General features: G+C 40.6%; 1 protein-coding gene across 5 annotated transcripts in view; it reads right to left on the reverse strand.

Moving 5' to 3' along the window:
- ADNP (activity dependent neuroprotector homeobox) overlaps window positions 1-16,476 on the reverse strand; it is a 32,603-nt gene that overhangs the window by 4,416 nt on the left and 11,711 nt on the right. For 3 of the 5 annotated variants that reach the window (XM_064465229.1, XM_064465227.1, XM_064465228.1), the window contains exons 3-6: window positions 16,320-16,365; window positions 14,851-15,157; window positions 3,243-3,355; window positions 1,682-1,774 (exon numbers count right to left, since the gene is read on the reverse strand). In XM_064465229.1, coding sequence (XP_064321299.1) covers window positions 1,682-1,774; window positions 3,243-3,355; window positions 14,851-15,157; window positions 16,320-16,358 — 552 coding nt within the window. In that variant the 5' untranslated portion in view covers window positions 16,359-16,365. Of the gene's footprint in view, window positions 1-1,681; window positions 1,775-3,242; window positions 3,356-14,850; window positions 15,158-15,547; window positions 16,224-16,319; window positions 16,366-16,476 lie in introns of those variants that run through there. The other 2 variants (XM_064465231.1, XM_064465230.1) reach the window with 2 other exon arrangements.

Below are 16,476 nucleotides of genomic sequence, written 5' to 3' on the forward strand. Positions count from 1 at the left end.
GTGCCAATTTAGAGGTCCCTCAAGAGTTTAATCGTAAACTCAGCACGCAAGGCTAAGGCATAAGCATCTTTCTCCACCAGCCAAAAAAAAAACCCAAAAAGCCTCATCCCCTGCAGCTGAGCTGCATGAAAAAGTTCACCGTAAGCTCAGTCTGGGGGGAAAGGCAAGCATGGCTGCTTGAGCGGAATGAGACTGTATCCAGAAGACTAGTTACTTCCCATCAAAATCTGCCAAACGTTTCTAGATACAAGGAGGATATATAACTTCAGCTAGTTCAGTGTCTTAATCCATTACAAACATATATATAAAAAAGATGCTCTTCAAAACTTGTTTTTGGTGCACAAATGGACCAAAACACAAACATCATTTCTAAACAATCCTGAATCAGAAAAAAGAAAAAAAGTATTTGCAAGTTCCCCACTTGACGTTTTCCCTGCACCCTTTATTGTATTTCACATGTTGCCGATGCAGTTCTTGTCAACTGTTGTAACAGAAACTGAAGTTACACTGGCCTTAGACAGCCACGAGCGATCTCGCATTTCAGATGAGATAAGGCATGAAATTCAAATAGTTACAAACATTCATCATGAGTGTCAAAACAAGTCTTGTGCATCGAGCTACACACAGATCATCTGAAGTAGCCGGAGAGCTGTACTCCCCCTCTGCATAAGTAAGTGGAATATATGCTTCTGTCCACCTTCTGAAGCCTCAGACATCTGGTAGGCTGGAGACAAGATACGACAAAACAAACTAAACAAAGCTGTCTCCTTTTATATTACCATTTTTATTCTGGAAATCAGCTAGGAAAAAGGACAACATCGGTGTATTTTATGGAACACGGTAGTAAAGGGACACTTTTAGATTAACGCTACACTAGGGATCCACCATGATACAGGTTCCCATTTCCTGTGAGAGCAATACCTGTCCTTTCAGATGCTCAGAGAGGGCTGGCTTAGTTTGTCGAGAGATTTCTCGCCTTCTCACTGTTCTGTCAGTGCTGGCGTTACTCTACATTGTACCATCGGTGGAGGCTACTGCAATCCACACAACTTGCCTTAAACGTGCTTGATCAAGGGTTATTTCCTCCCTCCACTTCTAGCTCAATTCAAATTTCCTTTATTGCTGGCTCAGAAACATTTAAGAAGTAAGACTTCCAGTGTCACTTCACTCTGCCGTATGGAACTATATATGCCTAAACCAAACCTCGGACATAGTCAGGTTCTAAGAATCTTCAGCTAACAGGGCTACAACAATAGCGGAGAGAGCAGCTGTTAGGTCTGTTCATTTAAAATTCTTCTGAAATAATGAAAACAGATAATGACACATTTAAGAAAAAGGTAAAAAACTTATCATGAACTGTATAAAATTGTTTATCTTTTGACCGGAAGGATGGTGAAATTGTGCTAAGCTTGAAAACAGATGGGCTCTAAATATGCAGTTGTCAGAAGCTGAGTAAGCTTTCTTGAGCAATGAGTTCTCTGGTATTTGGCCATCCGTACTACTAAGATAAAGACCAGGATTATTACTTTAAAAAAGGATTAAAAAAGCACAGCTTTCTGCTGTCCCTTCAACTGACGACAAATGAAGATGAACTGCAGGGAAAGCTCTTGGCATATTTGTGAAACGCCCTTAGTACGAACCACCTTCAGAAACAGATGCATCAACATAAACTATTACCAACCTGATTTTTTGTAAGCGATGGGTCCCACAATCCTACATCTTCCCATGTAGTGTTTTTCAAATAAAAGTCATTAGGTTCAAACTGCTTAAAATCCTGGAGAAGGGGAAGACGGGAAGAGAGCACAGACAATCAACACCAAAGACCACCTGCTCCCTTAAGCAACTCTTGCAAGCATCCATGCAGTCCTCTCAAGTGCTGCTGGCCAACAGTAGGTATTATTAATTCAAGGAAGTGTGGGTATTTAAGATGCATCTCTTTGGAGGTGAAGAGTTGTGAAGAGTCTCAACCTCATAAAACACCTGAAGAACTATTTTCAGTACTCATCCTCCTAATAAACCCAAGACTATAATTACGTGCCTGCCCCGTTTTCAAAAGCAGTCATGGAGACAAGTATTCCCGGGCTAGTGCTGAACACTCAGGATCATACAAACGCTTTACCAGAACTCTGGTTTTTTTGTTTGGTTGGGAGGGGGAAGGGGGTGTTGTTTGTTTGACTGTTTTTTTTTATTACTTTAATTACACACAGGAATTCACATGAAAGTTTTAAAAGTTTACCTACATGTATCATGTCCAAGAAGCCAAATTCCTATTTAAAAAATAATCTTATGAAGTACTTTGGCATTTCATCTCTGGCAAATAAGTCAGCAGCACATAAGGGCTCAAAAACAGTTTCCACTGAAATGAATACTGAAAGTAACACTGTCCCAGATCAGAATTTTACCCTTAAAATTATACTTGCTCCACAAATTTTCCAAGCAGGAAGGACTGGCATTTCTTTCTCTTATGCATCTCTTGAATGTGCTTTAAAGAGACACTAACGAAAAGCCAAAGCAAACGGGTCGTATTTTGCCGAGTACTCTGAAGAGTTAAAGTGTGTGAAGGGACAGCACAGACGTCAGCGCTCAGGAGAGAGACAACAGTGGCGAAGTTTGTCCGAAGAGTGGCACAAATACCCTTCCTTCCCTTCTGGGAAAGGACACAGGAACAGAAGGGACTCTAACCTGGTCACCTGCTGCTAGCACTGACAAACACTTCATGGAAGCCTCAGACCCACCGTCGGCCCCCCAGGAACACCCTACACCGCACCTCGTTCTTGCTTCACTCCTAAATGTTCAGTTACCAAATGCTGTTTTTAAGAGTCCAACATAAACGAAAGACAACCTACCTTCAATATCTATCAGGTCGGTCACATGTAGCCTGAAGTGTGTCTTGTTGCCACTAAACTTTCTAAAAAGTGTTTACAGGTACATTTTTTTTTTAGCTCAAGTTATTAATTAAGTCCTGCTTTGTGTAGAGCTTAAAAAGCAATGCAGGGGAAGCAATGCCTGAACCACAAGGCTCAAATGGAATCCCAGAATCATTCTCAGAAGCCGATGAGAGCAGGTGTATGGTATGGGAACGGGCTATAGGGGATTCCTTCAAAAGCCACAGTAAAAATCTTAACATTTTGTGAAACAGCTCTGAAAAAAAGAAAAGGCGTCGTACACCGAGGACCTCGCAGCCCCACCAACTTCGGAGCGTTTTAACTCTCACTACAGCACTTGGGAGGTATCATACTTACTTCTATATGTTCTTTACAGTATTCCAAACCAATGTCACTAAGTATTTTTTTCACAGTTTTCCGGGCCTTTCTTAAACTGCCAAGGTTGTTGACAGGAAGTTGGAACATAGTTTCTATTGAAAAAGAAAGTAAGAGAAAAGGTTTAAGTCAAACGTGTCTCGTCTGATAGTGTTGCACTTTCAGTTATTAGTAATTTTCTGTCTCATTGTACCCACATAACTCAGTATCAGAGCTGTACCATTAACTAAGAAACTAGCACATCCTCTGTCTGATTTGTTCTTAAATGAGGCTGGCCATAAAGCTAGACATCGACAAGCTTAGGAGAGCACTTAAAAAACCCAACAAACTGATGTAACAACTGTTGCAGGAGTAATCAGCTGCATCTGGAAATAACTTTTTTTTTTTAAAGTCTTTGTATTTCCATGAAGTTTTCCTCCTATGCTGAAGTTCTTTAAAACTCAATTTATCTTTTGTGCGTACGTATCCTGACTGATCTGAAAATCGCTGAGTTGAGCTTCAAGGTTTGTGTCAAGTCTCCTAACAGATTTAATAGTATCTCTTCAGTGAGAAAGATGCTTCTTGCATTCAACTGTAAGTAGGATGAGAAATGAATCTTGTTTTCTGCATTTACTATATTCATAGCTTTAGCTGGCTGACGTTCTTCTTTTATTAAGATGGGACCTGAAAGCTTGGTTAGAGCCCCGCAGAGACACTGGTCACTGGAAAAAGTACAAGAGATGGCTTAACACCTCCAAGGGTAGCTGGGTATTTTCAGCCTGGAAGACAACCGTCCCTTTCAGTTCCCCAGAGACAGCTAATTCCACTTGAACTGTGTGTTAATGGCTGGGGCTATCCAGCTAAAAGGAAGTCTAAAATTTTAAGATATGTGGATTCCCAGATTCAACCATCACCACTAAGATTTCTTCCAAACGCTAACAGCTACCGTTATTTGTGCGTACAGGAGCTCGGGGTCTGCATGCTGCTGTCAGTAGAGTAACGCGTGCTCAGCTACAGAACCGTCACCACCAAGTCATCTGCACTTCACGAAGGTGCAAAGTGGCAGAAACGTGAAAGCCCCTGACAACAACGTAGTTATTTTGGAAGTGAGCGGGGCTGGAGCCAGCCATAAAAAGGTAGGCTTTTCTCAAAGGAAAGGGGAGGAAGCTTCTTAAATAGCAAGAAAGTGTCAGAGTTGCTACCTTGCTCCCTAGGCTTTAATGGCCCAATGCCTGTTGCATAAAGAGTATCACCACAGAAGATAAAAGCTGCAGTTTTTATCATTAATAATTCCATGAGCCAATTCAGAAATGTTACTTTGTTTGAACAAAAGGTTTGATTCATATCAACAAATTAATCCACTGTAAGGCCAAAGACTACCTACTTCAACTAAAAATGGACTTTTTTTTTTGTTAGAAGATTGAAAGTATTCAACACACTCAAACAGAAGCCCAGATGCAGAGTTAACAGAAGTTTGGAGCTATTAAATATTTGAGTTAGACAAAAATTCTCCCCTTTTATCATGAGATCAAGGACAATTGCTAAGCTACAAAGACCTTACTAAGAAATATGCTCAAAGTACAAAGGATATGGGGTTGTCTGATCAAAACCAACCCTTCTGTATGCACTATTGTGCATATTCCTTAAAGTATTACTTGTCTGTTTACACACTGGCCTTTTTATTGTCACACTCCTACCAGCTTTTACTTGGTAATGCTTTAGGACAGTCACCAACAACTGCAACCTACTATTCCATGATTCCCACCAGCAACACTGAAAACTGAAAGGTTCTGCACGTAACAGTGCTAATACAAACCACTTCGGCCACCTTCACAATCTACGAGTAGTGCTGCTACCATGTGTTGCTGGGCTCTGGTCTCTTCACTGAGTTCAGGAACAGCCCCCGGGCAAGAGCAGAAAGCTATCGTGACATTTAGGATTCGTATCACAACTATATATTAGAAATGTAAGTGGAAACAAGCCTGAGTTTATACAAAGATCTATCGGAAAACTCCCAGAAGTACCAAAGCAACCCTGATCGTTAAGGATTTTGGTACCTGGGTCAGGCTGGCCACTGTCACAGATTACCAGCAGCAAATATAGTGTCACTTTAACGCCCCTATATGAAAACTAGGAAACCAAAGGGGGAAAAAAAAATGTTCAGACCATGTCCATACATCTCAGGGATTCCAAACTGCTCAGTTATAGTATTTCCACTAATGCAGTTCCTTAGACACATCATGCGAACTGACTAATGGTAGCGATTTTCAAACAACATAGGCCAGGAAAAAAAAGTATTCCAGCGTTCTGTATCTCAATGATCCACGTTAACTTCCTCCAAGTAACGCCTGTTACGGGAACTTAGTATAATCAGAAATATCTTGATTTCTTCATATTCAAAACTCTAAATGGAAGTATATTAATTTACGTGACTGCAGAGGTGTCTCAGCTAACTCTAGGCGCAGGGCAAAGGATTAGAATTGGAAAAAAATTAGAATTAAGTTGATAGGAAAAGTAGCTGCGTTCTATATCTTATCTGGCACCTTTCACTTTAGGGAACCTCAAGCCCACTTTAGAAATGTGAAGGATTAGCATTCTAGTGACATACCTTACGGGTAGATTCACTTGCAAGTCTCATAACATGAGCCCTACTCAAGCTATGAAGAGCACTCCTCGGGCTTTCTTTGCCACCTCAGAGAAGGGAAGGCTTAACTAGATCGCAGCAGTAAACTACTCTCTCTTCCCAGTTATTCCCTCTAAAGCCTTTAACGACTTTGTATGGGAAATCATGAACTGCTCTCTTTTTATGCTGTATCCATTCTCATCTGTACTCTTTTATAATCAAATATTTCACCTGCAATTATAAACAACATCCAGGCCTAAGCCACTCTCCCGCTCTGTGCAAGGGCGAGTGTGATCATTCAAGTAATTGGAGTGATTCATGCCATCCCTTCAGAGTGCTGCTCGCTCCTGCCCGGTGAATTACTTTTAATCCTCATAAAGGACTAGGAAATAAGGTGTGAATTCCAGCTTCTTGTTGCTTTGAAAACTGACTCAGGCAAATCAGTTATTTTATAAAAATCTGCACACAAGCTTACAGCTCTGTTAGCAGATTTTCTGATCAAATTCTGAATTTATCCACATGTCCCTTTCATATATTAAAAGCTATTTCTAAGGCACACGTTGAAGGGAAGTTGAAGAAAAACACTTCCAACATACATAAGATTTTATAACTCTGTGCTGTGTATTAGGCTTTGATTAAGTACCTACAGAATGTGCCAAGTTCCACCCTGCTTTTCCTACCCGTCCTTGCCCAACTGTGGTATCAGTTGTACTGTGTAAGCACCGCTGGGCAGAGGCTACATCCTGTTATTCGTGCGGTTACTTAACATGCTTTTGGATGAAATAAAATAAAAATACTACCATTTATGAGAAAGTATAAGCACATAAATGGTGGAAAAGCTTTTGAAAATAGTAACAGATATTTACCTTGCAAACAGGAATTTGTATGGAGAAATCATTGTATTAAAAAAATGAAGACCACAAAGAGTACATTTACATGTGTCAGGGCAATTTTATAATTAGTTTAGTTACTTGAACAAATAGAACTAAAATCTCTGTGACAAAAAGTATTATTTGAGGGTTGCAATTTTGCTTCAGTTGTAAAAACAACATCTACTATAGCTTAAAGTTGGGCCAGGTCCATTTTAAGGACGTGAATAGTACTTGAAAATATTTAACAACAGGGCTGAGGATCAGCAATGCTAATTTTGTGAAGTATTAGTAACAAGTTAGTTTAAAAAATGGTGAAGAATAACGTGGAAAAATGCTGTTGCCTAAGAATTTCAGCTCCTAACTAGCCTGCTGATTAATGCAAATAGTTTAGTAAGGCTGTGTCCTAGTTGCCATTTCCAAGTAGTTGCATTTTCTCTGTTTTTGGTCTGTAGTAGTTGAAATACTAAGTGAAGCTGAACATTTCCAGCTGGAAAAAGCAACTCCTACCTGCAGTTTCCTCTCCTAGGCCAGTCACTACAAAATAGCTTTCAATGCTGAACCCTCTGTCTTTTTTCATGGCCTGAAACAGGTCTGACTTGTGTAATACTAGAACTGCATTAATAGGAGAACAAAAAATACCACATAGTGCACAGAGTGCGTTTATATCCTTAAACACAGATCACAAATTGGAAAGAAAATCTGCTTCCTTAGCATTCTATTCCCTCTCTTCCCTGAACAGAAGTGGGGAAGTACGGCTCTGAACACCAGCTTACAATGAAGTAACACAAGCTTCCTTTCAAAGCACAGCATTTTTTTTTTTAAGTCAAGAACATCCATTTATTAAAAGTTCTTGTTGCTACAGTTTGTAGAGCTGAAGTGAAAAATATTAATGTAGCCAAGAAATTAATCATGGCTCCGCTAACGCCTTTTCTGCAAAGACAACTGAATAAGCGTTGTGCTCTCCGTATTGCTTTGGTTCAGTAATGCTTTCAGTAGCTCCTTCGGAGCTATGTGTAAGCTCAGTTTTTTTCATTAACAATCATATGAAGCAGCCTAGTCAAGTATGTTCAGGATTTGAACGACTATTTTCAAGTGAACTTCAAATCCAAGGAGATAATGGCCCAGTAATTTTATTCCAGAGTAACCCAAGTTCTTAATACCAACTGTAGAAACATCAGTGCCTGAAAACATTACATTTTAAACCTCCTAGCAAGCTGTGCTGTTTTCTTTAAAACCAGAGCCCCCACTTAAAGGATATACTCATTTTGCTTGTAAAACAGCCATTTTTTTCTCATGACAAAGCAAGAGTCTGTACAGAGTTTGTCTTTAGGCAATAATCACTTGTAAACTTGGAAGTCAGCCACAAGTCTCAAAAGAATGCTTATTACAAATAACTTATTTTAGTACAAAAACACCACTAAAATTCTTCACCCAAAGAATCAAATGCTTTCTCTTAATTACTGTCTAATATACCTAGAGACTCCAAATATACCATGATATACATAAATCCAAGTGATAAAGAAAGCAAATTATTTAGGACTGCCTGAAAACAAGATCTCTATTCTATCTGCACCAGCTTCTTGCCTCTGCCCTTTTCCCTGCCTCACAGTCAGGTCTTAGAGACAAGAAATGATTAAGATCTTCCTACCACAACACGTCACAATAGAGGATATGATTAGATCTTCTCATCTGAAAACTGAAGATCAACCTTGGTTTGCAAGTTCTGCTTGATAGCTGAATCCACCTCCCCTAATCTTAACAAAAAACTCATCCTTAAGCAAACACAGTTCATTTTATTTAGGAAGTTTCTTGACCATTTAATCCTAATTAGTGGAGAGCCAGATACAGCCTGATATTATTATGGCTTGTGACTACAAAAACCAGCTCTTAGCATCTCCATTCATTTCTATTTGCAGCAAGTAACTCGAATTGCAATTGCAATATACGCCACACGCTGCTGGCGCACCCCTGGGTGTGGGCAGTAGAACAGTTGGGATGAAGCGTCTCAGATCATCGTTTGGACACCAATGCTATTCCTGAGATGAGGGATCCCTTATCTGACCAAAGGTTGATGTTTAAGAGGGGACACCTGGAACACCCCTTCCTCACTGTCGGGGCTGCTGCTCGCTGCTCTGAGGCTTCGATCCAAGCAGTTACGTTCGCAGAACGCAACGCTGCGGAATGCAGCATCCAGCGCTGACGAAACCCGCTGGTGCTGTAATCTGGCACTGAAGCTAGCGCCACAGCCGGCCTCCCCGCGGGGAGGGATGCCCGTAGCGAAGGCACAGATCAGCTGATCCTGCTGGGAAATAGTGTACTTTAATGCTGTTTTCTCCTGCTTTTCTATGGAAATGCCAGAAATGAACAGTCTTAAATAATCTGCACTTGAGTGAAGACAAATAAAAGGCACAAGCCTTTCTCCAGGCACAAGCAGCCCAAGCTTTGCATGGCTGTCAGTTACCAGTTCCTGACGGTTAAAGTGCTGCTTACCTAATGTCAGTGGCTCAGCACAGAACTTGAGATCTCAACATAGCTTTCAAAAGAAGCTCAGCAGCATTTTTGTTTTTAATAAAGGAGGAATTAATTTATCCTGAGATACCACACAATGACAATTCCAGCCCAGGGTTCTAGTTAGCGAGACATCCTGTTTTTCCATGTATTCTGTTCTACAGTAGCCAAGGGGTAACTAATTTTTGTTATTTTCCTGTATGTTTCTACGCTAGCCTGTTCATTCCTGCACAAGCCCTAGATATTTACTACATTACAGAACTTTTCTTTGTAAGGGAATGTGCATCTGTGCACACAGAAAAATAAATCAAGATGATCATATATACGTTCAGCAAAAATAATTCTACAGAGAAACCTGAGCACTTTTTTATCCTCATTAAGTAACTAATGAGATCCGCCTCTAAGTCAACCAGTTATTTTCAAGTTCATGATTCAACACAGTAAGAATTAAGTCTGTGTCTTCTGTTTCCTACTTAAAGACTTGGGTCCCACCTACAAATACACTGGGAAACCCTTGTTCATAAGCTGAATTACGCATCGACCTACACTGAAGTGCTGGATGGAGGGAATAAACGATTACTTAAAAACAAGGCCAGCAATGTCCTTACTAGAATTATCCAGGTAGTGTCTTCAGGTGCCTAAGAAAATGGATTACTAACCTAGTTATAAGAAATTCTGAAAAATTAAGACTAATTTAATAAGATGATCTCGCTCATCTTTAGCGTGCTTGTGCACAAAATAGTGGTAAAATGAGCACAGTAACTGTGTAAGAAATAGTCTGGAACCTTCTTTTGCTCTGTATTTGTGCAGTACCTAGGATAAAGGTCTAGTCCAGAGCCAGGTACTGACTCCTAGAATAGTTCAGTAGCCAAATGTAAGCAGAAAAGACAAGCTATAAGGAGAGCAATATATAATGACTACATTAGAAACACTGTGCTTCAATTTTCATTTCATAGTCACATCTTAGAGATGCAAAGACCTATTTTAGACACATTTCATGCAGTACTATTTCACTGCTAAGGGTAACAGCCACTATGCGGAGCATGAACAAAAAGCTGCGGCAGGCTCCCTAGCTAGGGCACATGCGTTAACAAAAAGGCCCGGACAAAGTACTCTCAGATCTGCACCCAAAAATCTGACGGGGGGGGGTGGGGGAGGTCTTCTGAAAAATCAAGTATTTGCAACATATGAAGAGGAACAACACTTAAGAGACCTGACAGGACCCAAAAGCGTGTACCTGGTATTGTGCTTGGGAGAACCAAAGCACTGCCTTTGGCTTTTAACAGGCTACGAGAGTCCCAGGACAGGAGAATTTCATCTCAAGTGTGGTTCTGGTGTGTGCATCTTATAACCTCAAAGTTAGGGCATACAATGACTACAGGCTTCTGAAGTTTGAGGAGTCTGCAGGAACCAGCAGTTCAGTTCACTCAGTAGAATCACATCCTGAAACGGGAGTGGGCCAGGACATAATATAGGCTGACTGATTTAGATTAACAATTATGTCCAAGTTTTAGGAAGCAGCTAAAATTGCAGGCCAAAAGAGGCAACAACTTTGTGCCTTGTGTTGAAAATGAAAGGCTTCTTCAGTGTTTTCAAAGAACTCGGGCTCACTGCTGTCATAAAAAAAGGGACCTCACTTCATGGTTAGTAATTGCCTCGCAGCAAAGGGCTTTCTCTCTCTACTCAATTTTCTAACCTTGTTAGCCATAGCTGGCAAAAAAAAAAAAAATATTAGTAGGTGAAAAAATGGTGTAACACCTTGCAACGCTCTCAGGAGCACTCGTGTGAACAATATTCAGGAAGAAGACGTAATTCAAGTGAACAGGAGGAACAAATCCATTACTAAAGAAAATTTCTGCTTGGTTTTAGGAATTTACCAGTGCAAATACCCCAAGACACTGGAAATCAAGACTTCTATTTTTTTATGGCATGACAAAAAAAGAAGGAAACAAGGTCTAGCTCAAAAATTAGTCACAGAGAAGTTTCAACAAACTCCAAATTCTTCAACATATCACTTTTTTCTTTAAACAGATTTTCACATTTAGCTAGACTTGCTGTGACATTCAACTCCAAATTACCGCCTCACCAACTTGCTACTGTTACTAGCACTTCAAATTGCAGATGGAAACAATTGCAGTCACTACTCTAAAAACATCCAGAAAGTGAAGTCTGACACATCCTCCTGTTACGTTTTTCTAAGTGATTTTTAAACTACTTTTAGCATTTAATAAAAATAAACTCTCCTCGCTGTACCAGCTTTAAGCACTTCAAGCTAACATGGCCATGCAGTTCAGCCCTTTAACACATCAGTTACCAAGGGACTGGAACCACCCAGAAAAGAGAGTCAAAAGATTTGTAAAAAAAAAATTACTGTGCTATTATTTAGGAAATTAATTCATGTAAAATACAATACTGCATGCCTGCTTTACAGTGCCAGATCGCAACAGTTAACATTTCCTTGTGCTGTGTATTTTTCTCAGCGCAAACAGTCCCCCTTACGAGGGACGTACTGATCTCATACACAATACACCGCATTCGCAGCTTGAGAGCTACGACCTTACGGGAAGGTGTGCACCAGGAGAGAGAGGATAAGGCACAAAAGAGGGAAAACCAGCAAAAAACCCACGTCAGTTGAATTATCAGAGGTGACGAAAAAAGGGAAAGCTTCCACCTGTCTTTAGACCCCAAAAGCTGTCCCTATTGTAGCGTAACTAGAATCTCAGTTCTCCAGTGGGTCTTTTGTATTTTGGACCTCATCGGAAGAGCTGCCTTTGATACCATCGTGTAACAGATGTCAGACTGGTTCAGCTCTGCCAACTTTATCTAGAACAATGAAACAGAGGATCTTCTAGCGTACAGCTTCAAAGCACCCACAAGGTAACACGGCTATTCTGGTTCTGGGAAAGAGGCATCAGTTTCAGAACAAAACAGCCTTTTTCTCTCAACTAAAATATTCAGCAAATATTCCAGATCTGCCTCATCGTGTTATTTTCATTTTTAGGCAACATGATCCAAAGTGCTTACTATGCTTGTTTCATGTTTGAGCTTTGTTACGGCTCTAAAAAGAAGAAAGTATAATATTTCTAATGTCACAGTCTTGTTAGTAAAATGGTGGTTCCTATCCAGAAATAGTTTAAAGACCTAAAGAGATAGTCTGGGGGAAGATCTTGCTGTGTAAAGGCACCAAGACAGCACCAGTCTAGGTCTTCTAGAAAACCTACTCTAGCTTTTCTTCTCTTTATGGTTGACTGAAAATCACACCGTTTCCTTACTAGCACCCTGCCAGTCTGCACCATTAGGAAAGCCTTCCATGACCAGCAAGCACAGAGCTGCAGGCAACCCTCAACACCTCACCGAGGAAGCTGGCTTCGCCCAACAAGGCTTGTAACGAGCATGACTGCAAAATGGCAAGTAAACAAGTTATGGAATCCCCAAAAGCTGTAAAGAAAAATCCCAGTCCCTAGTGCATTTTACTCTTATTCAGGCATCTCAAACCTGTGTGAGTAGGCTAGGGTGTCCTAATGCTCCTTACAGCAGCCACTGATTCTTCTCAAGTACTGTCCACTGCAGGAACCAAGCCAGCGGGACATGATTTTTTTTAAATTTGAGGGTTGGGGTTTTTTTTTCACATACAAGAGAAGTATGATGCCAACACTGCTAATGATACTAGAGGACTAACTGGCAAGTTACTATCTGGCTATTTCCTTCAGAAATTTTATGAACATAGCTCTAAGTTTATCTACGTTCACAGAGCTGAGAACAGCTAGAAGCAGCAGTCAATCAAGAAAAGGAAAACTACAAAACTAAACTTTCCTAGGGAGTACTCAGTGAAAATTAGGAATGAAGAAAAGAGAAAAATGTTACAGAAATAAAAGTGAGGCTCCTGGAAGCAATTTTTTTTTTTTTTTTAACATGCATTTATCTATTTTCTTGACATACAATTTATTTTACCAGCTGATGACTCCCAGGCCTATAATGAAAACCTCACAGGAACACAGAGGTGGAAAGCTGGGAACTCACTTTGAGAACATTTTCCCCTCACAATGAAATATATATAGTTACTCATAATAAGCAACATTTACCCCTCACCCTATGCCTTAAACACTAAGTATATTTTTTGGCTCAACTGAAGGGATCAGCACTAAAAAGAAAACCTGTATGTGTAATTCAGTACATTGACCATTTTGGTTTTGTCGAGTAATAAAATCATTCAGCCATTCAGTTCACGGCCACACAGGAGTTAGTGGTCTTCTTAATTACACTACTCCTCTCTTTGTTACTGTGGCTATGTCCTTCCAGGCTGCCTCGCCGTAACTGGGCAGTCAAAACAGGGCTGCCTAAACACTTTCATGGAGTTAAAAACAAGAAAAAAGAGTAGGTCTTTAATCCTAAAGCAAACCTATTTAAATACAGAAAATCCAAAAGATGCAGCCAACTGAATCAGCTTCTCATTTCCAGGTAGCTGGTTCCCTACTACGGCTTAGAAGAGGCACTGCTTCACCAAGGATTCAGCGCGAGGGCCCCTTCCCTCGGTGCTTACTGTGAATACCCTGCAGGCGAAGCAGCCCCCTCTTCCACGAAGGGCTGTGGGGTTCCCAGCTGTACGGAGGGGAGCAGGGTCACTGTGCAAAGGCACCACGCCTTTCACTCTGATGGCTCAGGTGTCCAAGTCAGATTAGAAGCACTTCCAGACTAGACTCTTTCCAGTATAAATCCACTGCTGGCACTTATGTTTTAGGGCTACTGCAAAATAACCCCTTAACGCCAGGCAAAAAAATCCTATATAAAATTTAATGAAAATGCAACTTGAGAAGGGGTCTTCCTACTGTAATGTAAATACCTACCGTTTGTCAGTTTTTCTGATTTGATGCCAAGGTGTTGGCTGAATTTATCAAATCAAACGTGATGCCAACTGGTTCAATGCCAGCACCTTAGATCTAATGACACAGAAACGTGCATCTCTTGAACTGACTGCTTCTTAAAAGCATTCTGTGAGACTTACAGTCCCATACAAGTTTTCTTAAATAATTTACCTCAGAATAAAACTGGGGGTGCAATTACAGCTATCTCGTGGGCACCGTATTGACAAGAATAAAGTAAAACACCAGTTTTAACTTCTCTTATGGGCACGTTTGGTTGACCCTTTCCTAATGCTCTCGTTTACTCATATTATGAAGACCAAGAAACCGTGAACTTTTTAGTGATCTGAAACACAGTATTATCAACTGTACTGTTGAAGAAAGGATTAGGTGTGAGCATTTGTGCAAAAAAGACAATTTCATAAGCAATATGTAAACCCAGCCTCTTCTACCCCATGGTGTCTTTGAGTCTGCATACATCTATACTCAGACCAACCTTGTTGTATTTAATTAATGAGCTCTGTAAGAACTACAGTTCATTAAAGCAGATTTCCTATAAATTTGAAACTGAAGGATACTCATATTTTCTGTTATTTCTGCACATGCTTACACAATGGAACTGTTCTTTCTCTTTTCCCCTCTCCCCCTCATCATCCCTCTGCTGCTTCAAAAGGTCCGTCCTTTCGTCGCTCTTTCCCCCTCTCCTCCTCATCCTTTCTTTGCTGGTTCTTGGCCTCCTTGGTCCTTACCTCGCTCATTTTCCCTCTTCTCATCTTCCCTGCGCCAATTCATAGTGTCCACATTCTTTCGTCGTTCTCTCTCATCCTGTCTCCACCGCTTCTTGATATCTTTGTCCTTAACTTGCTCATTTTCTCTCCTCTTCTCATCATCCCTGTGCCATTTTATTGTTTCTGCATTTTTCTGCGGCTCCACGCTTCTTTTGAGATAGTCTTGTCGCCTCCTCCTCTTTTTTAACATATCCCTTTCCCTGGCACGAGCCTGCTTTTCTTTCTGGGAAAGAAAAGCTTTACGGGGCATCATGAGCTGCTGCTGTACCTGTAATAATATTGTATCCATGGAATAATATACTATACATGCACTCAGTCAGGCACCAACAACTCTCATTTGGAGCTGAACACTTCAAATACTAAGCCAAGACAATTTACAGCTTCTTCTCGTTCCTTCATAACCCTCTGCTGGCTTCAGATTAGAGAATGACAGGCAAGTTGCTACGTTCAGCTCCAGCACAACACCTAACTGGCACCTCTGCGGTGGGTGCGCATGTAAAGTCACCCCCCTAAAATCCCGGGCCTAAGCAGTAGGATTTCTTTCCCCTCCCCCTTACAACTCCTCCCACAGATTTTAGCAGCCACTTGGCATCGCTGCATCCCATCGAAGGAAGAGGCTGATAGGAGAGTTGTGAAGGAAACTTGGGAATGTTCAAACCTCAGCTTCTTCTCTTACTGGAGATCTCCATTTAATGAGACTTACAAGGTGCTTATTTATCTTTCCAGACCTCCATCTCTACCGAATTTGGATGAAAATGGCCAACTTTTTTCTTGGCTGGAAGGAGGGAACGGGGATTAGGAGACAAGCCACAATCTGAGAAATTGTACAAGCTTTGTTTCCTTGGGAAACCTGGCCAGAACGTTTAACTGCAGTTAATGAAAGAAGTCCCGACTCATCCACTCAAACTTCCTCCAAGTGCCTTATGTCTTGCAGGTCACAAGAACAAGGAAGCGAGAACGTGACTATTTACTTGGAGGTTCTGCCGACAGCATTGCTGATGAGCGGGGCTTTTTGGTTGTGTTGCTTTGGGTTTGTTTCGGTTTCAGAGGTGTCAGTGAAGACTACCTTTTAACAAATTGCTTTACTTTTGGTCATTTCTCTGTAATCATCCACATCTTTAAATTTACTGGTGTCGATATCTGCAATTTTGAAAGAATGGAAAACAAAACAGACCACAGAAAGAATTTATACTATTACTAATATCCTTTAAATACTCTTCTGTACACATTGAGCAACGTTTCAGAAATGTCAAACTGCAATCGTGGCCCAGGTTTGGGGGTTTTGTTTGGTTTTGAACTTTTGTTTAGAAGAGAGTTTTGCAGAGGTCTAATCAAAATGAAAACTGCAGAAAGGACAAAATTACTAGATTAGAATACTTAAGCAAAGCCTAAAACAAAATGAAACAAATGTACTTTTAAAATTTAGCTACCTTATGGAAAGCACTTGTTCCCAGCATGCAATACTCCATCTTTTTCCTACAGAAAAAGCAATGTTTCAAACCCTTATTCTAAAAGCTGTTCCTTTTCCCTACATAATATACCCCCCCGCACACTTAAACCCACTACTCTAGTCCATCGCCTTTCTTA

This window comes from Phalacrocorax carbo, chromosome 14 (assembly GCF_963921805.1).
Source record: "Phalacrocorax carbo chromosome 14, bPhaCar2.1, whole genome shotgun sequence".
Lineage (NCBI taxonomy): Eukaryota > Metazoa > Chordata > Aves > Suliformes > Phalacrocoracidae > Phalacrocorax > Phalacrocorax carbo.